At 44.0% G+C, this 21941-nt stretch overlaps 1 protein-coding gene across 5 annotated transcripts in view; it reads right to left on the bottom strand.

Annotated features, from left to right (window-relative positions):
* Nucleotides 1-21941, bottom strand: part of ino80 (INO80 complex ATPase subunit) — a 415492-nt gene that overhangs the window by 252708 nt on the left and 140843 nt on the right. For all 5 annotated transcript variants that reach the window (XM_072486849.1, XM_072486876.1, XM_072486859.1 and 2 more), the window contains exons 11-14: nucleotides 6631-6698; nucleotides 2754-2963; nucleotides 1881-1961; nucleotides 354-449 (exon numbers count right to left, since the gene is read on the bottom strand). In XM_072486849.1, coding sequence (XP_072342950.1) covers nucleotides 354-449; nucleotides 1881-1961; nucleotides 2754-2963; nucleotides 6631-6698 — 455 coding nt within the window. The remainder of the gene's footprint in view (nucleotides 1-353; nucleotides 450-1880; nucleotides 1962-2753; nucleotides 2964-6630; nucleotides 6699-21941) is intronic.

Below are 21941 nucleotides of genomic sequence, written 5' to 3'. Positions count from 1 at the left end.
CTTAGGTCTGACTCTAACACTGGTGTGGTTCCCACCAGTCAATCCACTGAACCGGTTCGTCCACTGGTTGGTATAAAGGCAGAAATTTAATATTTACAATGTAACCTATAAGTGCATCTGCATCTACTTCAGAATTCAGTCTGAAAAGAAAGCCTGGAGGTAATGTACATAACAAGGTGCTGCAACAGTACAAGCACCTTCATTGCTGACAGCCCACATTCAATTACACATTTGCATTTCCAAGCTCGAGTTACAAGAAGCAATAACGATGGCTGCAACATTAGAGACATTCATTTCCTATACATCAACAGGGCAGAGCCCGGCTACACCACTCTCTTCTTCTTGCCTATTACCTTGAATCGTGAGACGAATCTGGAGAATTCCTGATGCCAGTTGTTCAGCGTGGAGGCTGGAGAGATGATTAAGAATGGACCCCAGATGTTTTCTCTCTGCACAAGAATTAATTCAGTCAACAAAAATGCACGAAATTCAGTTTGTCAGATAAGTTTGTAAAGACTGACAATTTTTAAATCAGTAGATTTTTTCCTATTTATTTATTTATAATAAATTTAGAGTACCCAATTTGATTTTTAAAAATAATAATAATCTTTACTGTCACAAGTAGGCTTACATCAACACTGCAATTAAGTTACTGTGAAAAGCCCCTCGTCGCCACATTACGGCACCTGTTCGGGTACACAGAGGGAGAATTCAGAATGTCCAATTCACCTAACAAGCAGGTCTTTCAGGACTTGTGGGAGGAAGCCGGAGCACCCGGAGGAAACCCACGCAGACACAGGGAGAATGTGCAGACTCCACACAGACAGTGACCCAAGCCGGGAATCGAACCTGGGAACGTGGCGCTGTGAAGCAACAGTGCTAACTATTGTGCTACCATGCCGCACCAATATGAGTAGTTGATTGAATTTTCCCAATTAAGGAGCAATTTAGCGTGGCCAATTCACCTACCCTGCACATCTTTGGGTTGTGGGGGTGAGACCCACACTGAGACAGGGAGAATGTGCAAACTCCCCATGGACATTGACGTGGGCTCGGGATCAAACCCGGGTCCTCTGCGACGTTAGGCAGCAATGCTAAGCACTGCGCCACCGTGCCGCTCCAGTATGACAGTGAACATACAAATATGGGAGCTGCAGAAATGGAGATGTAACAAGCATGGAAGAGGATACTCCTCTCAACTAAGGGTACAAATTTGGGACAGGATAGAGAAGTGTCAGAGAATCAGCCAAATCCGCACTCCATCCATCAGTCCTACGCAGCCCCCAATCAGTGACAGATTGCGCACAAAGCTAATTTAGGTTTGTGCTCAGCTCTGGCAGTTTAAACATCTTCAACTAGCTTACAAATTGAGCTGAGGGGATGGATAAGCATAGAGGAGGAAATGGACAGTGGGCTGCAAAGAATGGCCAAAGTAGCTCAGAATTTGAAACTTCAGGTTTTGTCGTGTCTGGGTGTTAGTTTGTGAGAACCATGGTTTTGGATTTCCATATTATAGCCATGGCCATCTGCTTTAAATTTTGTGCAAGAGGGTTTTTAACCCAGCCCATTTCAAAATGGTTGAACATTCCTGGTGTGGAGTGCTCTCTATGTAGCCCATGCTGCACCTGTCCTGGGAGCATTTGATGGGTCAGTGCATGGGGAGCTTTATTTTATATCTAACCCATACAGTAACTCCCATGGGAATGTCCCACAGGGAAAAGGTAGAGGGAGCTTCACTTTGCATCTGGTTCATGTTACATGTGAGCCAGTCAGATGAAGAAGATGAAACCAATGTGAAATTTATACAAAAGGGAAGAAAGTTGCATCCTTAACAGTGTTGTGCTGAGAATGCTAACGTTCAAATATTCTATAAATCTCACCTCGGCTAAATGTGCCAAGAAAGCAATGCTCTGTACCGTCTTACCGAGTCCCATTTCATCAGCCAGAATCCCATTGATACCCTGAAGAGAAAAGAAAAAGAAATTTAAAACAAGATAAAGTCGCATGAAGCCACAGTGAAGACAAACATACTGTACTCATATCAATCAAACATTCACAGCTAAGGCAGAACTCCTATCTAATTCTCCCTTTAAACTGAGCTGCGCTATGAAACAGTACACGGACAGCCATTAACGCTTACCTTAAGTTAGGAGACTGCCAGTTTGTACTGTCAGTGAGCTACCAAAGTTCTGTACCGTACAGTGGTAAATAGTGGGTTTGGAGATGGTGTTATAGCTACTTTGGGAATGGAAAACCACCATTATTGGGTGAGCAACCACTCAGTCCTGAATTCATCATATAGATACAGCAATTCAAGACATTACCAATGATGGGTAGAAGCAGCTGCAAGGGCAGCACAGTGGCGCAGTGGTTAGTGCTGCTGCCTCATGGCGCCGAGGTCCCAGGTTCGATCCCGGTTCTGGGTCACTGTCTGTGTGGGGTTTGCACATTCTCCCAGTGTTTATGTGGGTTTCACCCCACAACCTAAAGATGTGCAGGGTAGGTGGATTGGCCACGCTAAATTGCCCCTTAATTGGAAAAAATGAATTGGGTACTCTAAATTTTTTTTAAAAGCAGCTGCAATCTGACTACACCACTCTGATTCATCGGACACAGAGGCAACCCACATAGCCTATCATGGGCAATGGTGTGGTAAATGAGACCCTCATTACTTGTGAAAGACAGTCACACCTGTGCGCGCGCACACAGGCATACACATTCATGCGTATATATTGTTTGTGCTCAGAGTTTACCTGTTCATAGAGGTTAGCGAGCCAATTCATACCCTTCAATTGGTAGGCTTTGAGTTTGCCATTGAACATGGAAGGTTGCGGAATATCTTCACCAGCTCGAATGGAAGGATTGGCTAAGCTGTAACTCTCCCCAAAACCAGTCCCAGATTCATTGGCTGCCCGTAGCGCTGCCATTCGACTTTCTTTAGCCTCTTCATCAAACAATCGAGTCTAAAAACAAAATAAAAACAATGGTGACCGATTGTGGAATCTGTAATGTTGAGAAATGCAGGCTGGAGCAAGAGCCATCTATTCTGAATCTATGTTGCAATGGACATGACCCATGCAGTAGGATCTTTACTGTGTAATTTTTAATTTCAGTTCCTGCTAGTAGAATGAAACACATAACGATGTCCCATTGAACATCTAACCATTCTAAACAGTTTTCGCACTGAACTGTAAAAACTCAGAATCCACACCTTCTACAGTTTAGTTGTGATCTCATTCAGCAGGGGAGTTTTTTTTACCTGAACCCGATTCACAGTAAGTCACTATAATGAAGCACAGTAAATGCAAAATTATATTTACATAGCGCTGCAACGGGTCTACTTTTAAGTGCTAAGTTACCAGTTACCAATAATTATTCAATAACATAACACAGTCAAAATCATTGAACAGAAGTGAATTATCAAACAGAGCTACCCACAATAACGCAACACAAACCAAATTCATCTAACCCACAGGGCAGAACAGCCAGTTTAATCCGCTGTTATTGCACCAAGGTGCTACTTTAAATGAACGCAAACTGATGAATGTGAAAGCAGCACTTCTCACAAGGTTAAAGGTGCCAGTGCAAATCAGCACGTGTACCTGTTGACATACTGCACCAGTGAAGGAAAGGATACTCCCTCCGACTGGTATCTGGCACCCACAGCTGACGAAACATTGGTCTTCTTCAGGCATGATTCTTCCATTTCACAATGGCTTTTTATTCTCCACAAACTCAAATGTGTCCAAAACGCCAAGTACATCTCTGTCGAACATCAAGTCAATCTCACACGGGCAGCAAGGTGACACAGTGGTTAGCACTGCTGACTCACGGCACTGAGGTCCCAGGTTCGATCCCAGCTCTGGGTCACTGTCCGCATGGAGTTTGAACATCCTCCCCGTGTTTGCGTGGATTTCGTCCCCACAACCCAAAGATGTGCAGGGTAGGTGAATTTGTCACGCTAAATTGCCCCTTAATTGGAAAAAATGAATTGGGTACTCTAAATTTATCTTTAAGGAAAGTCAATCTCACACATCACTGCCATGCCTGCAGACCTATACTGGCTCCCTGGCCCCAACATATTAAATTCAAAGATCCAGGAGGCCGGGGACAGAGATAGGTAAGCGACATGGTGGGGTTTTTCAGGTTTGAGAAAATCAAATTCGCTTTAAGGGGTTCGTTCGGAGTTGACAGCTGTTCATCGACTTCTTTAACAAAAATTAGTCTGTCTGCAGGGGGGGGGGGGGGGGATTGGGGGGTGGGGGGAAAAGGGGGAAGCATAGAAGTGATGAACAAGGGTAGGAAAACCAATGAAGGGAGGGCCGTGAAATGGAGTGTTTATATGGACCATGTTGGTTGGGGTCTGTGTTTTGGGAGGGGGGCTATGTTATTGTGGGTTTTTTGTCTTTATTGGACCTTTCGTTTAAAAGTGTTACAATTATAAATGCCTTAATAAAATACTTTCTAAAAAAAAAAAATATTAAATTCAAATCCTTCATCTACAAATACCTCCACAGACCTATGTCTGTATCTTGCATTCTCTTCCATTCATTCGAAGAGTACTTTGAATAACCCTTACCTACTACCTTGGATAGCCTTGGGTCACTTTAAGTGGGATTTTCTGGCTCTCCCAAAGCATATTTCCTGGCAGCGGAGGCAGCTTGCCATTGGCCGCCAGCAGAACGCCCTGGTCCCACTAATGTCTACGGTGTTTTGGCACTTCCGGGGAACCTGATGCAGGGAGGGGGGAGGGTCACCTTTGGTGGGACCAGACGATGCCGCTGGTAGGAACGGCCAGAAAATCATTTCCCATCCCTCTCTCTGGAACTCCCTTCTTACATATTTTCACCTTTCTCTCTCTCCCATCTCTTTCAAAAACCCAAGTTTTTTTAAATTAAGCTTTCAATAATCCCCCTGGCCTCTTTCGTTTTGCTAAGTGTTTTCTATATATTTCCAAAAACATTTGATAAAGTGCTGCAAAGGCTTGTGCGCAAAGTCAGAGCTCATACTGTTAAAGGGACAGTGGCAGCATGGATATAAAATTGGTTCAGTGACAGGAAAGAGTACAGTCGTCGTTTTTCAGACTGGAAGAAGGTTGATAGGAGTTCCTCAGGACCCTTCCCTTTCTTTGATACCTATTAATGACCTAGACATGGGCGTACAGGGCACGATTTAAAAATTTGTGGATGACATGAAACTTGTAAGTAACATGAACTGAGAGGGGGATGGTGTTAAGCTTCAAAAGACAAATTGGTGGAATGGGTGGACAAGTTGTCGATGAGATTTAATGCAAGGAAGGGTGAAGTGATTCATTTTGGTAGAAAGAGGAGAAAGAATTTGGTAGAAAATCAAGGGTAAAATTCTAAAGGGATGCAGGAGCAGAGGGACAAAACTTTGAAGTAGGTAGTGTAGGTTGTGGGAGCCATGAATAAAGCATAACGAGATTCTGAGTTTTATATATAGGGGCACAAAGTACAAAAGCAAGGACGTTACAATAACCTGTATTAAAGACTGGCTTATTTCAACCAGATTATTGCACCCCGCTTTAGGAAGGATCTGAGGACGACAGAGAGGGTGCAGGATAGATTCACGAGAATCGTTCCAGGAATGAGGAACTTCAGTTAAATGGATAGGTTGGAGAAGCTGGTGCTCTTCTCCTTGGAAAAGAGACGGTCACGAGGAGATTTGACAGAGGTATGCAAAATCATGAGCATTCTGGACAGAGTAGGTAGCGAAAATCTGTTTTCCTTTGTGGAAGGATCGAAAAACAGAGGACATTGATTTAAGGTGATTGGCAAAAGAAGCAACAGTGACATAAGGAAAATCTTTTTTTAAGCAGCAAGTGTTTGGTATCTGGAATGCATTGCCGGAGAGGGCATGATGGAGGTGGATTCAATTTTTTAAAAATTAGACAATTATCTGAAGAAAAAAAGATTTGCAGGGCTATAAGGAAAAGACGGGGAATCTCCAGTGTCTCTTGGAGAGAGCCTGCATGGACATGGCCCGTTCAATGGCCTCCTTCTGTGTTGTAACCATTCGGATATCTTGATTTACAAAGCAAACAGGGATGCGTTTTAATTACGGAATGTGCTACATAAATGTCAACTGTTTTTCCGGTTTGCTCACTCAGAAATCAGAAAAAAACAGCAGATCACAGCAACAGGAGTGGAAGTGAACAGCTGTGCAGCCAGCAATTAAAAACCATCTTTGTGACAGATGGAAAACCATCAACATCAACACACAAATATGACAGACGTTCTGAAGCTCTTCAAAATAAACACTACCACTCATAAAACCCAACAGTTGTTAGCTTTTCATTGAGGACCTGTGTGTGAACCCATCTCTACTGATGGAACAAAGGTATCTCACCATTGAATGAAATAGCCTTGTCTGGTGAGTGAAGGCAATCTCAACCCAGACCCTGGAGGGGGCAAATTTAAAGCACAAAGCTGCCCCTTACTTGACACTAAATTAGCAAACGGAAGCAGGACGGCATTTGTGAAAATGTAGCACAAAACAAAACACACCCGTCACTGTGAAGCATATCCTACACCCCAGGGGCAAGGCCAGGAGAGTCAACAAGTGAACATAATGATTAACGTCAACACCCGTAAAACTCGAGCCACTCACTTTAGCTTGCTGCACTCGAAAGGCATCCTCTGCATTCTTCAGTGCCTGTGCTTTATAGTATTCACTATCTGCAAAACAGAAAAATAACAGATACATTAAGACCCTGAAAATGACTATACTTCCCATGGGGCTCTCAAGTCCATCTCACTGGTTACCTTGGGCATTCAGATGGGTTACGCAAGTGCGTCTTTCAACCTTACTTCAAGTTCAGAATCAAGTGACCTGCTCTCTAATGTCTCCCACAAACACTTAACAGTGAAGAAATAGCAGAAAACTAACCAAACTAACAGGAAAAGCAAAGGCTCAGTTGTCATGAGGTTGAAGAAGAAAGAGACCATTCGCCCCAAATTACCTATCCCCCTTGCAACCCTCGGCCTCACATGCCCCTGGCAACCCTTAGCCTTACCTTCAGCTCCTAACACCACCTTCCCCACCACTTGACCACGTCCACACACCACAACCACAGGCCACATTTCACCTCCCCAACCCATCAACAATCAGCTTCCCCCAGCATATTGCTCACTTCTTTTACTTCCCTAAAATCTTTCCAATTGTCTCCTGTCCCCATTCATACCTTCTACTTCAGAGGCCTTTCCTGGCAACTCATTTCACAATGATTTCTGTCAGTGAAGAAGTTTCCTTCTTGTATCACTTTCAATCCTGCATTCCTGAGATTCAAATCATCATTGAAGGTACAATTTATTCTTCACTAGCTTAACACTTCAATTAGGTTTCTGCAAAGGCTCCTCTTTACATGAAGATGATGCTATGAAAGAGTTAAACCCGCTGGCTTTCATTGCCCAGCTATTTACTCAGTGCATCTGTAAAACAGGAGGAATTGCAAGCTATGGAGCTTGCACATAAACTTCCCAGGCCCCCATGTCTATAATCATGAGGAAGTCAGATTGACCAAGGCCAACGATAGCATATCTAGATAGCATATCCATTCATGACCTTGGTTACATCCTTGCAAAATGGATCACATTAAAACAAGCTGTGAAACCCACTGTTAGGAAACAGTGGGATTAAAACATTCAGTACTGCACATGTACAGCAAGCACATTCCAGTTAGCATCAGGCAGCAGCATACATTTACATAGCATTGCTCATGCAGGAAGATACCTTTGCAGTAAAGAGGAAAGGGAAATGGTGTACTTTGAGCTTGAGAGGAGAAAGGAATAGTTAGGTGATCAAGGGGAACCAACGGCATGGCTGGAGAGGACAGTATTGAGAAGGTTTCTGAAAGCAGAATTCAGCTGGCAACGTGGCAGGGAGGAGTGAGTAGAGAATTCCAGAGAGCATTAGCATAGGAAGTAAACAAGCAATCGCCAATGCTGGAGCAGAAAGAGCAATAGTTCAAAGAAAGATCTGACTGACATGATTAAAATTTGGGAACTAAGGTATCATGTGAAGTTACAAGACAATTTAAAAACAAGGGCAACAAATTTGGACATAAAGCAAAAAAATGTTGCATTTTCTGCGAACCGGAAATAAAATTGCAAATGCTGGAAGTGCATAACAGTGCTACCAGCATCCAAGAGGAAACCAGTTTCAGATTTAGGTTGACTCTCCATCAAAGCACCCAGGACCCAGCTTGACAGGCAGAGGACTGCACTATAGCCATAGAAACATAGAAAATAGGAGAAGGCTTTTCGGCCCTTCAGCCTGCTCCGTCATTCATCATGGGCAGCATGGTGGCATAGTGGTTAGCACTGCTGCCTCACAGCTCCAGGGACCCGGGTTCAAATCAGGCCTCAGGTAACTGCCTGTTTGGAGTTTGCACTTTCTCCCAGTGTCTGCATGGGTTTCCTCTGGGTGCATCCGGTTTCCTCTCAGTCCAAAGATGTGCAGGTTAGGTGGATTGGCCATGGATTGGCCCCTTAGTGTCCAAAAGATTAGGTGGGGTTACTGGGTTATGGGGAAAGGGTGGAGGCGTGATCTCAAGCTTAAATAGGCTGCTCTTTCCAAGGGCTGGTATAGACTCAATGAAAATGAAATTAAATGAAAATTGCTTACTGTCACAAATGAAGTTACTGTGAAAAGCTCCTAGTCGCCACATTCCGGTGCCTGTTCGGGGAGGCTGGTACGGGAATTGAACCGTGCTGCTGGCCTGCCTTGGTCTGCTTTAAAAGCCAGCTATGTAGCCCAGTGTGCTAAACCAGCCTCAATGGGCCGAATTGCCTCCTTCTACACTCTCGGGGTTCTTTGAATAGGATCATGTGACAGGTGCAGTACAGATTAGTGGGTGAAGGGACAGAATGTAGAGAGAGAAGAGACTACACATACACGTTATGTACACAGACAGATGTACATAGACATTAACAAATATTAATGCTATTATAACTGGTTACAATAAAAACAGAAAAGGCTGGACAAACTCAGATCTGGCAGCATCTGTGGTGAGGGAAACAGTTATTGTTTAGAGTCTGTATGACTCATTTTTAGAGCTGAAGAGAGGCAGAAACATGATGGATTATATAGTTGGAGCAGATGCTGCCAGACTTGCATTTTCTGTTTTTATTTCAGATCTCCAGCATCTGCAGTATTTTGCTTTTATATAACTGGTTACACGTTGTCTTGTTAATTCTGAACTTTGATGGCTCAAATAACCTTTATCAATGAGCTTGTGGGTGCGCCAGCAAGAGAGGAGAGAGTTCTCAGCTTGAATGCGAACATTAGGGCAAACTACTATTTGGTGGATTCCATGAGAAGTCATTATCTGCAACTGACACACTGTATAAGAACTCTGAAGAGGTGCAGTCTGTTTCAGGGTGATATGTTGCTAATTTGTGCATATTGGTTCTGACCTTGTTATGAAACCCCAAGCAAGTTAACGGTCAATTCCAGCCCCATTTATCCCAGAGTAACAACATAAGTGAATTAACCAATAATTCTTATAAAAAACCCAAGGTCTTTGGCCCTTGGCAGGCTAATAATTACAGTCACCAGGTCTGTAACTTGAAACACAATTACTGTCTATTTATAAACAGAATAACCATGAAATGTGCAGTAAATACAACTGTATGACAACAAACTAACCTACTACCCCCCCTTTAAATGTCCTACCCTCTATATATACATACACACACCACATACACGAACAAACACAGAGGGGAGGGGGGTGTAAAAATAATAAGGACGAAGGTCAAGCGTCTTTGCTTCATATGGTGGTTCTTCAGCACTCTTTCCTCACAGCACGCTGGTTGACTAAAGTCCTTGGATTGCAGCCTGTAATGATCTTCTCTGTAGTTTAGAAATATATTACTCTCAGCTTTTCCTAGAAAGGTCCCTTTGCTTCACATCAAACTTTGCTTTCAGTTCATCGTTTATTTCCAGGCCTCTTGTCTTTTGTGAAGAGAGTGTTGGTCGGTTTACATTAGCCTTTTCTGCAAAGAGAGTTGATCTGTTCTTTCCTGCTTGCACAGCCTGCAATGGAGAGGGGAGAGGACAGCAGTCCTTCCTCGGAGCAGCCAGGAGTCAAACTGATACCAAAACTCAACCCTTGAAGCTCAAACATTCCAGTGGGATCAGGTCCCACCCATTGATTGAATCAATCAAACCACTGGTGCCAGCTAATCTGAAACCACCAGTTTAAAACTGCACAGCCTTTTGGATCCTACTGTTTGAATTAAAGGCACAGGCTGCTTAGCTTTAAAGTCACAAGTCCATTGAACATCCATGAATCAGAAATGTAACAGCAAAAATAAAAGAAATGAGAAATAAAGGAATAAACAGGAAAAATCTTTACATTTGTGCTGTCGGGTTATGTAGTGATGCAAGGGTTCCACTTGTGAAATGGTGAAGCCAATGCATCAACGCTTTTGGTGATTCTTGGGTTAAACAATTAAATATTTAAAGATTCAATCCAACAACATGCCTTTGGGCCAGGGACAGATTATTTAGTACCAAAGAGCCAGAAATTCTTAAGAACTAATTTGGCTGTGGGATGGTAACCAGGATGCATAAGATTATAGAGAGAAGGCAGCAAAATGTATTTGGAAGCAAGGTGCAAGATACAAGAAACTGGGAAAGGTAAATCGCACTGGAGTGAATAGTTCAGAAAGAGGAGGGAAAATGTGAAGCAGTCAAATGCAGGTTTGGAATGCATGCACATAAATATAGAGTATGGTTAAATAAGATTGGTGAGCTTCAGGCATGATGCTCTACATTGCCCATTGATATACTGACAATAACAGACTTGGTTGAAAGAAAGAGGATTGGGAACTTAATGTTCCTGACTAGATAGATACAGAAATGAAAGAGGGGCCAGGGAGTAGCCTTTTGATTAAAGCACCCATTATTGCACAAGAGGGGACAATAGATTTGAGGGGTCAGAGACCAAACATATTTGGTTAGCCATGATGTGGAGATGCCGGCGTTGGACTGGGGTGAGCACAGTAAGAAGTCTGACAACACCAGGTTAAAGTCCAACAGGTTTGTTTCAAATCACTAGCTTTCGGAGCACTACTCCTTCAGACTGCATATCTTCAGAGTTCTTATTCAGTGTGTCAGTTGCAGATGATGACTTCTCAGGGAACCCACCGAACAGTAATTTGCCCTAATGTTCACATTCAAACTGAGAACTCTCTCCTCTCTTGCTGGCGCACCCACAAGCTCATTGATAAAGATTATTTGAGCCATCTATGTTTAGAAATAACAAGACAACGTGTAACCAGTTATATAAAAGCAAAATACTGCAGATGCTGGAGTTCTGAAATAAAAACAGAAAATGCAAGTCTGGCAGCATCTGCTCCAACTATATAATCCATCATGTTTCTGCCTCTCTTCAGCTCTAAAAATGAGTCATACAGACTCTAAACAATAACTGTTTCCCTCACCACAGATGCTGCCAGACCAGAGTTTATCCAGCCTTTTCTGTTTTCCTTGTAACCAGTTATAATAGCTTTAACATTTGTTAATACCTATGTACATCTGTCTGTGTACATAACGTGTATGTGTAGTCTCTTCTCTCTGTACATTCTGTCCCTTCACAAACTAATCTGTGCTGCGCCTGTCACATGATCATAATCAAAGAACCCCTAGAGTAGAGAAGGAGGCAATTCGGCCCATTGAGTATACTAGTCCTTGGAAAGAGCAGTCTACTTAAATTTAAGAACATGCCTCCACCCTTTCCCCGTAATCCCACCTAATCTTTTGGACACTAAGGGGCAATTTATCATGGCCAACCCACCTAATCTGAGGAAGGAGCAGTGCTCCGAAAGCTAGTGATTTAAAACAAACCTGTTGGACTTTAACCTGGTGTTGTAAGACTTCTTACTATATTTGGTTAGGATTAAGGAACAACTGAATGGTGGGAAGGAGTCAGGGGCATAAACTTGCAGGCATTTTACAGAAAGGTGAAAATGATAATGAGCATCTTCGATGATCCCATTATAGACTGGGATAGTAACAATGCAAAAGGGAAAAATAAAAATACATTCCTGAAATGTGGAAAAGAGAACCGCCTTTAATCAAGGTATTCCCAGTATACCAAGGAAGCAGTCTTGGATCTGGAGAATGAAGAGGAGGAAGTGGGGCATGTTTCAGTAGGAGCACATTTGGGGGTCAGTGAATACAAAATCAGGTTACTGTAGTCAGCATACAAAATAGGAGCAGGAGGATGCCATTGGGCTTCAAGCCTCCTCGGCCATTCATTATGATCACTCAACTCAATAGCCTAACCCCGCTTTCCCCTATATCCTTTGATCCCCTTCGCCCCAAGTGCTATATCTAACTGTTTCCTGAAAACATACAATGTTTTGGCCTCCACTACTTCCTGTAGTGATGAATTCCACAGGCTTACCACGCTCTGGGTGAAGAAATTTCTCCTCATCTCTGTCCTAAATGGTCGATCCTGTATCCTCAGACTGTGACCCCTGGTTCTGGACACACCTACCATCAAGAACATCCAACCTTCAACCACCCTGTTAAGTCCTATTAGAATTTTCTAGGTTTCTATGTGACCCCCATCATTCTTCTGAACGCCAGCGAATACAATCCTAACCGATTTAATCTCTCCTCATACGTCAGTGCTGCCATCCCAGTAATCAGTCTGGTAAACCTTTGCTGCACTCCCTCTAGAGCAAGAACATCCTTCCTCAGATAAGGAGACCAAAACTGCAATATTCCAGGTGTGGCCTCACCAAGGCCCTGAATAATTGCAGCAGGGCATCCCTGCTTCTGTACTCGAATCCTCTCACAACGAAGGCCAGCATACCATTTGACATCTTTACCGCCTGCTGTACCTGCATGCTTACCTTCAGTGATTTGTGTAATAGGACACTGGGGTCTCATTGCACATAGAACATACAGTGCATAAGGAAGCCATTCGTTCCATCGAGTCTGCACCGACCCACTCAAGCCCTCACTTCCACCCTATTCCCGTAACCCAACAACCCCTCCTAAACCTTTTGGTCACTAAGGGCAATTTATCATGGCCAATCCACCTAACCTGCACGTCTTTGGACTGTGGGAGGAAACCGGAGCACCCGGAGGAAACCCACGCAGGCACGGGGAGAACGTGCAGACTCTGCAAAGACAGTGACCCAGTGGGGAATTGAACCTGGGACCCGGGCGCTGTGAAGCCACAGTGCTATCCACTTGTGCTATCGTGCTGCCCAAAGATAAGTAGCAGAGAATGGTTTCAATCCTCTCGCCTAATTTACAGTTATTCAGATAATAGTCTACCTTCCTTTTTTGCAATCAAAGTGGATAACCTCACATTTATCCAAATTATACTGCATCTGCCATTCATTTAACCCACTCAACTTGCCCAAATCACACTGAAGGATCACAGCTCACCCTCCCACTCAGCTTGTGGTCATCTGCAAATTTGAAGATATTACATTTTGTTCCCTCATCTAAATCATATATTGTGATTAGCTGGGGTCCGAGCACCGATCCCTGCAGTATCCCACTAGTCACTGCCTGCTAATTTGAAAAAGACCGGTTAATTCCTACGCTTTGTTTCCTGTCTGCCAAGCACTTTTCTCAATACACTACCCCTAATTCGATATGCTTTAATCCTGCACGCTAATCTCTTCCGCAAGACTTTGTCAAAAGCCTTCTGAAAGTCCAAATATACCACATCTCCTGGTTTCCCCTCGTCAACTCTACGAGGACATCCAGTGAGTACTCCCAATGAGCCAGCGGACACATCCAGAGTGAGACACATTGAACAGTGAGTTTGGGAGCTGGGAATTTGAAGCTAGGTGGGAATTCGAGGCTGGGTGGGAGGAGGTGCTTTTTATCCCTTGATTTGTTACTCTCAAATTTCCAGTGAGTGGCCATGCCCTGCTGCAGGTGACTACAAGTGAGAGAGACGGTTGGTGTATAGAAGGTAAGGCAGGTAAGTCCTTCATATTAGGAGCAGAGCTGAGCGCGAGAAATCGGAGTGCAGTTTGGGAAGGTAAATGGTATCTGTGTCTCTGAGCGCGAGAAATCCTGAGTGCCGCCTGGGAAGGTAAATGGTATTTGTGTTGGTGTCTCTCTGTGTTTTCAAATTGTGGGGAGGGGAAAAAACTGAGACGCGACATCACAGTAAAGCGATGATCTGAGTGGCTGGTAGGGAATCTGTGATAAATTTGAAAATAAAATTGAAAAAACTCATTAAAACTAATTAATTAACTAGGTAGAGTAACTAAACCCGAGGGCAGAGATTCGTATTTAGCATTTAGGATTACAATAAAAACCTAGCGGCAGGGGCCACATAATTAATTGCAACTTAACCTAAGAACAATTTAAGTATTTATTTTAAATTAATTAACTAGTGCTTAAATGTCACTCAGCGGGGTGCAGTGCTCTAACTGTGAGGTGTGGGAGACCCATGATGCTTCCAGCGTTGCGGTCGACTACAACTGCAGGAAGTGTAACCGATGGCAGCTCGGTTAGAGCAGCAGCTGGATGCACTTAGGAGCATGCAGGTGGCGGAAAGCGTCATAGATAGGAGTTGCAGAGAAGTGGTCACACCCAAGTGCAGGTAGACAGATGGGTGACTACTAGAAAGGGCAAGCAGTCAGTGCAAGGATCCCTTGAGGCCTTCCCCTGTCTAACAAAAATACCTTTTTGGATACTGTTGGGGGGATAACCTTTCAGGGGAAAACAACAGCAGCCAGAACAGTGGCACCACAACTGGCTCTGTTGCTCAGCAGGGAAGGACAAAGTGCGGGAGAGTGATAGTTATAGGGGACTCTATAGTAAGTTACACAGATAGGTGCTTCTGTGGACATGAAAGATTCCAGAATGGCATGTTGCGTCCCTGGTGCCAAGGTCAAGGATGTCTCTGAACGAACATAGGACATCCTGAAGGGGGAAGGTGAACAGCCAGAGGTCATAGTACACAAAGGTACTAACGACATAGACAGGAAGAGTGATGAGGTCCTGCAGGAGTTAAGGGAGTTAGGCAGTAACTAAAAAGTAGGACCTCTAATGCCACGTGTCAGTGAGGCTAGAAATAGGAGTGATGATGTGGAGATGCCGGCGTTGGACTGGGGTGAGCACAGTAAGAAGTCTTACAACACCAGGTTAAAGTCCAACAGGTTTGTTTCGATGTCACTAGCTTTCGGAGCACTGCTCCTTCCTCAGGTGAATGAAGAGGTATGTTCCAGAAACATATATATAGACAGATTCAAAGATGCCAGACAATGCTTGGAATGTGAGCATTAGCAGGTGATTAAATCTTTACAGATCCAGAGATGGGGTAACCCCAGGTTAAAGAGGTGTGAATTGTGTCAAGCCAGGACAGTTGGTAGGGTTTCACAGGCCAGATGGTGGGGGATGAATGTAATGCGACATGAATCCCAGGTCCCGGTTGAGGCCGGACTCATGTGTGCGGAACCTGGCTATAAGCTTCTGCTCGGCGAATCTGCGTTGTCGCGCGTCCTGAAGGCCGCCTTGGAGAACGCTTACCCGGAGATCAGAGGCTGAATGCCCTTGACTGCTGAAGTGTTCCCCGACTGGATGCCCTCGTACAAATGGGATATGGCGCTCGACTCATCGATCGACAGTTCCAACGCGCCACAGCAAACAACCGCACCAACCTCCTCAGAAGACAAACATGGGACACAACTGACAGAATACCCTTCGCCGTCCAGTACTTTCCCGGAGCGGAGAAACTACGACATCTTCTTCACAGCCTTCAACACGTCATCGATGAAGGTGAACATCTTGCCAAGGTCATCCCCACACCCCCACTACTTGCCTTCAAACAACCGCACAACCTCAAACAAACCATTGTTTGCAGCAAACTACCCAGCCTTCAGAACAGTGACCACGACACCACACAACCATGCCATGGCAATCTCTGCAAGACGTGCCAGATCATCGACATGGATACCACCATTACACGTGAGAACACCACCCACCAGGTACGCGGTACATACTCGTGCGACTCGGCCAACGTTGTCTACCTCATACGCTGCAGGAAAGGGTGTCCCGAAGCGTGGTACATTGGCGAGACCATGCAGACGCTGCGACAACGAATGAATGGACATCGCCCGACAATCACCAGGCAGGAATGTTCCCCTCCAGTCGGGGAACACTTCAACAGTCAAGGGCATTCAGCCTCTGATCTCCGGGTAAGCGTTCTCCAAGGTGGCCTTCAGGACGCGCGACAACGCAGAATCGCCGAGCAGAAGCTTATAGCCAAGTTCCGCACACATGAGTGCGGCCTCAACCGGGACCTGGGATTCATGTCGCTTTACATTCATCCCCCACCATCTGGCCTGCGAAATCCTACCAACTGTCCTGGCTTGACACAATTCATACCTCTTTAACTTGGGGTTACCCCATCTCTGGATCTGTAAAGATTTAATCACCTGCTAATGCTCGCATTCCAAGAATTGTCTGGCATCTTTGAATCTGTCTATATACATGTTTCTGGAACATACCTCTTCATTCACCTGAGGAAGGAGCAGCGCTCCGAAAGCTAGTGACATCGAAACAAACCTGTTGGACTTTAACCTGGTGTTGTAAGACGTCTTACTGTAGAAATAGGAGGATAGTGCAGCTAAATACTTGGCTAAACTGGTGGTGTAGGAGGGAGGGTTTCAGATTTCTGGACTACTGGGATATCTTCCGGGACAGGTGTGACCTGTACAAGAAGCACGGGTTGCACCCAGCACCAATAACCTGGCTGGGAGTTTTGCTGGAGTCACTCGGGAGGATTTAAACTAGTTTGGCAGGGGGGTGGGAGCTTTAGCTCAGAAGGTGCAATAACTGAAACGGAAATAGAGAACAAAAATAAGAGAACAACATCACCTTGTCTGATCAAACGCAGTGGTTTGAAGCGTATTTGTTTCAATGTCAGATGTAAAACAGGTAAGACAGACAAACTTTGCACACTTATTAGTACTTGGATCTATGATATGTGTCTATCACCAAAACGTGGTTAAAGGAAGGGCAGTATTGGCAGCTGAACTTTGGAGGATATAGATGCTTCAGGAGAGATAGAGGGGGATGTAAAAGGGGTGGGGAAGTAGGATTACTGGTTCAAGAGAATATTATAGCGTACTGCAAATGTAAAAAGCAAGAGGGTGGCCAGGGAAAGGATTGGACTACTTAAGGACAGTGGGGGGAATATACGTGTTGAGCCAGAGGAAATGGGCGAGGTACTAAATGAGTACTTTGCATCAGTGTTCACCAAAGAAAAGGACTTTGTGGTAGATAATTCTTGGGTAGGGTGTGTGGGCAGTCTGAATTAAAGGGACAGTGGAAGCGTGGATACAAAGTTGAATAAGGGACAAAAAGCAGAGAGTAATTACAATGGCGTTTTGATATATGTTAATGACATGAACTTGTGTATAGCAGGCATAACTTCCCAGTCTGCAAATGATATAAAACTTGAAACTGGAGTAAACAATGAAGAAAATATGACAAGGCTGGTGAAATGGGCAGCCAGGGGCAGAATAAACTTATATAAAGTATGAGGTGATACGTTTTGGTAGGAGATGCAGTATTAACTAAACGGTACAATTTTAAAAGTGGGTGTAGAAACAGGCAGCTGGGGACCCAAGTATACAAATGTTTGAATTGGCAGGACAAATTGAGAAGGATGCTAACAAAGCATCTATAATCCTGGGCTTCACTACTAGATATCAAATACAAACAGAAGGAAGTTATGCTAAACCTACATAAATCACTGGCCTCAGTTGGAGTATTGTTTTCAATTTGGGCACCAAACTTAAGTGAGACCTTGGGGAAGGTGTAGGCATTTACCAAAAATACTACCAGGGTTAAGGATGTTCAATCATGTGGAGATGCTGGGATTGTTTTCTTTAAAGTGGAAACGATTAAGGGATTTGATAGAGGTGTTCAAAATCATCAACTGTTTTAATAGAATAAGGAAAAGTTGTTGTTTCAAGTGGCAGAATGGTCTGTAACCAGAGGACACAAGATTTAATGCAAAGGAACAAGTGATGATGTGAGATTATCTTTTCAAAAACATTGAATTAGTGATCCAAAATGTTCTGCCTGAAAGGATGATGATGGAAGATGATTCTTTAGTAACATTCAAAACATAATTTTTATTTTTATGTATGCTCAAAGGGGAAAACAATTTTGGGGGAAGAAGAAAGTGGGATTCATTGGATAACTCTATAAAAGAGCTGGGGATCAAAGTACACAAATCTTTGTATGTGGTGGGACAAATTGTGAAGAATGTTAACAAAGCAATTTTGACCCTAAACAAAGGCATGATGGGTCTAATAGCTTCAATGCATGGGCTGTTTAGTGCCATTATTTCCCTTTACACATACTGGTATCAATGCATGTTCAGTAATGATCAGTGTGTGGCTGGACCTCTTGTTTATCTGGTTCCTTCTGGATGTGTTTTGTAAAACAAGACAAATTTGACAAGTCACATCATCATGTCAGGCTCTGGGTTTTGATTGTTAATGACTGTGGACAGACTTTTGTTTGCACTTGTTTGGCAGATATTGGAGCAGATGTGCTGACCATTGTACTATTACAGTGTCAAGACCCACTGTGCGCAGGCGTGTAAATTCCCAGGTTCTCCTTGTATTGTAACGCACCAATCTGAGTTTGCCTGCTTTATTTATTTTCTATAGCGAGCACAAGTCTGGCTGTTGATGCAGCCAAAAGCATCTGGAATGCATTTCTTTGCTTCTTGTTTGCACTGGCTCTGAAAAAGATAGTCAGGAGTGGGATTTTGTTTGGAGATTCGTCTCCCTTTGCTAACCCCTCAGATTTCCAGAAAACCAAGGCAGGCCAAAAGAACTCGTTAAATGTTTGATGTCTGTTTAATCTAACCATCTCCAACAGAGGAGCTGAGACTTTGTCCCAAATTCTTGGCAACAGATTGATGCATGGAGTAAGCAAAGGTGCAAACTGGGGCAAAGGTACAAACCCGACAACTTTATATGACCCCTAATTTGGAACTCAGCTGTCTCCTGGCAGCTTTATTAATGTATTGATTAATATGGTCAAGTCAGGCCACACTTGCAGAACAAAGAAATTGTGACAATGTATTATTTGTCAATAATGTGATATTAGCAACCTGGTTAATACTGCACTGGCAGAGCGCTCAAACAAACTCCTGGACTGGTTTTGAGACACAGACCAGGAAAGATCCAAGCTCAATCTCTGTCTGGAACTAGTTAGGCTGATCTTCCACCTCAACTCCAACTTCATGTTTTACTCCCATATCCTCCAAAACCAAGGATTGGGGAATACGCCACAGCTCGAAGAGGAAAACAAATGTAAAAATCTTTTGTGGATGGGCGGTGAGAGGAGAAATTTGTGTGGTTAAATTAAGCCCCTCCTGTCTGTAACACTCCAGTACCTAAAAATCTCAATCACTGACTTGAAATTACACAACTGAGCATCCACGGCTGTTTGCAGTAGAGAATTTAAAAGTTCAGAACCCTTAAGTGGAGATGTTTATCACCTCAGTCTGAAATAGTCAATTACGTATGAGACCGAGAACCTTAGTTCTAGACTCGTCAGTCAAGGGAAACTGCCACAAAGTACCCCCCTTGTTCAACTCCTTAATCAGTTTATACATTTCAATGAGATCACCTGTCAATCTTCTAAGCTAGAGGGAATGTAGACCCTGTCTACTTAATCTTCATCTTAGGACAATTTCTCATCCCAAGAATCAGTCTTGGGAATCTTCAATGTATTCCCTCCAAGGCAAGTATGTTCTTCCTTATGTAAGGAAGCCAAACTTGACACAGTACTCCAGGTGTACTCTAGGCAAGGCCTACACAATTGCTATAAGCCTTCTATACTCTCATGTACTCAATCGCAACCTCTAACTTCATGGCCTGGCATATCCCCTGTTCTACCATTACCACTATGGGATCATTCCTAGTTCAATGGGGAATGCAGGGGGGCATGCCAGAAGCATTGCAATGCATACCTAAAAACCTGGTGAAGCTACAATGCAGGACTACTTGCATGCCAATCAGTCTAAGCAGCAAGTAATGACAGAGCTAAGTGACTCCTCAACCAACAGGTCAGATCTGAGCTCTGCAGTCCTGCCACATCCAGTTGTGAATGGTGGTGGACGATTAAATATCTCATGAGAGGTGGCTCCACAAGTATCACCACCCAGAATTATGGAGGAACCCAGCACATCAATTCAAAAGAGAAGGCTGAAGTAGTCACAACAATCTTCAGTCAGAAGGATTGAGTGGATGATTAAACTTTGCTCTTCCTGAGGGCATCACAGATGCCTGTCTTCAGACAATTCGGTTAATTCCCCAGGGTATCAAGAAATGGCTGAAAGGCACTGGATACTGTAAAGGCTACAACGTCCTGACAATATTATAACAAGAGACTAGAAATCTGTGCTTCAGAAATTGCTGCGATCCGAATCAAGCTGTTCCAGTACAAATACAACATTAACATCTATCCAGCAATGTGGAAAATTGCCCAGTTATGTCCGATACACAAAAAGTAGGACAAATCCAACCCGGCCAATTACCAGTCCATAACTCTACTCCTGATCATCTGTGAAGGCTCAGTTTGCATTCCGCAGGGTCACTCAGCCCCTGACCTCATTGTAGCCTTGATTCAAAAATGGACAAAAGAGTCAAACTCCAGAGATGACTATGACTGCCCTTGATAGCAAGGCCACATTTGACTGAGTGTACCATCAAGGAGCCCTAGCAAAACTGGAGTCAATGGGAATCATAGGTAACACTTCACTGGTTGGAGTCATATCTGGCATAAAGGTAGGTGGTTGTGGTAGTTGGAGGTCGATCATCTTAGTTCCAGGACATGCCTGCAGAAGTCCCTCAGGAGTGTGTCCTCAGCAAAAACAACTTCAGCTGCTTCATTAATGATCTTCCTCCCAGCTTAAGGTCAGGAGTGGGCATGTTCAAGGAGATTGCACAATGTTCAGGACTATTTGTGATTCCCAGATACTGAAGCAGTCCATGTCCAAATGCAACAACACCTGGACAATATCCAGACTATGGCTGAAAAGTGCAAAGTAACATTTGGGTCACACAAGTGCCAGGCAATCATCATTTGCAACAATAGAGAATCTAATCATCATCCCTTGACATTCAGTGACATTACTAATGCTGAGTCGCACATGATCAACATCCTCGGGTTACCATGGACCTGAAACTGAACTGGTCATACAAATACCATGGTTACTAGAGGTCAGAGGCTAGGAATCCTGTGGACAGTAACTCACCTCTTGACTCCTCCAATTACAAGGCACAAGTCATGGGTGTGATGGAATACTCTCCATTTGCATTGATGAGTGTCGCTCTACAATGCTCAAGATGTTTGTCACCGTCCAGGACAAAGCAGCCCACTTGGTTGACACCCCTTCCACAAACATTCACTCCCTCCACCACCAACGAACAGTGGCAGCAGTGTGTACCATCTACGAGATGCACTGCAGGAACTTGCCACGGCTCCTTTGGCGGCATCTTCCAAATCCACGACTGCTACCATCTAAAAGGACAAAGGCAGCAGACACATGGGAACAGCGCCACCTGGAAGTTCCCCACCAAGTCAGGAAAGCATATGGAATGCTTGCCTTCATTGGATGGGACATTGAGTATATAAACTGGCAAGTCATGCTATAGTTGTATAGAACCTTGGTAAGGCCACACTTGAAATATTGCACATAATTCTGGTCGCCACACTACCAAAAGGATGTGGAGGCTTTGGAGAGGGTGCAGAGGAGGTTTACCAGGAAGTTGCCTGGTCTGGAGGGTGTTAGCTATGCGCAGAGGCTGAATAAACTCGGGCTGTTTTCATTAGAACATCGGGGATTGAGGGGCGAGTTGATAGAGGTCTACAAGATTATGAGGGGCATGGATAAAGTGGAT

Source organism: Scyliorhinus torazame, chromosome 2 (genome assembly GCF_047496885.1).
Source record: "Scyliorhinus torazame isolate Kashiwa2021f chromosome 2, sScyTor2.1, whole genome shotgun sequence".
Lineage (NCBI taxonomy): Eukaryota > Metazoa > Chordata > Chondrichthyes > Carcharhiniformes > Scyliorhinidae > Scyliorhinus > Scyliorhinus torazame.
Note: the sequence above shows the minus strand (reverse complement) of the source record. Positions and strands in the feature narration are given on the sequence as shown.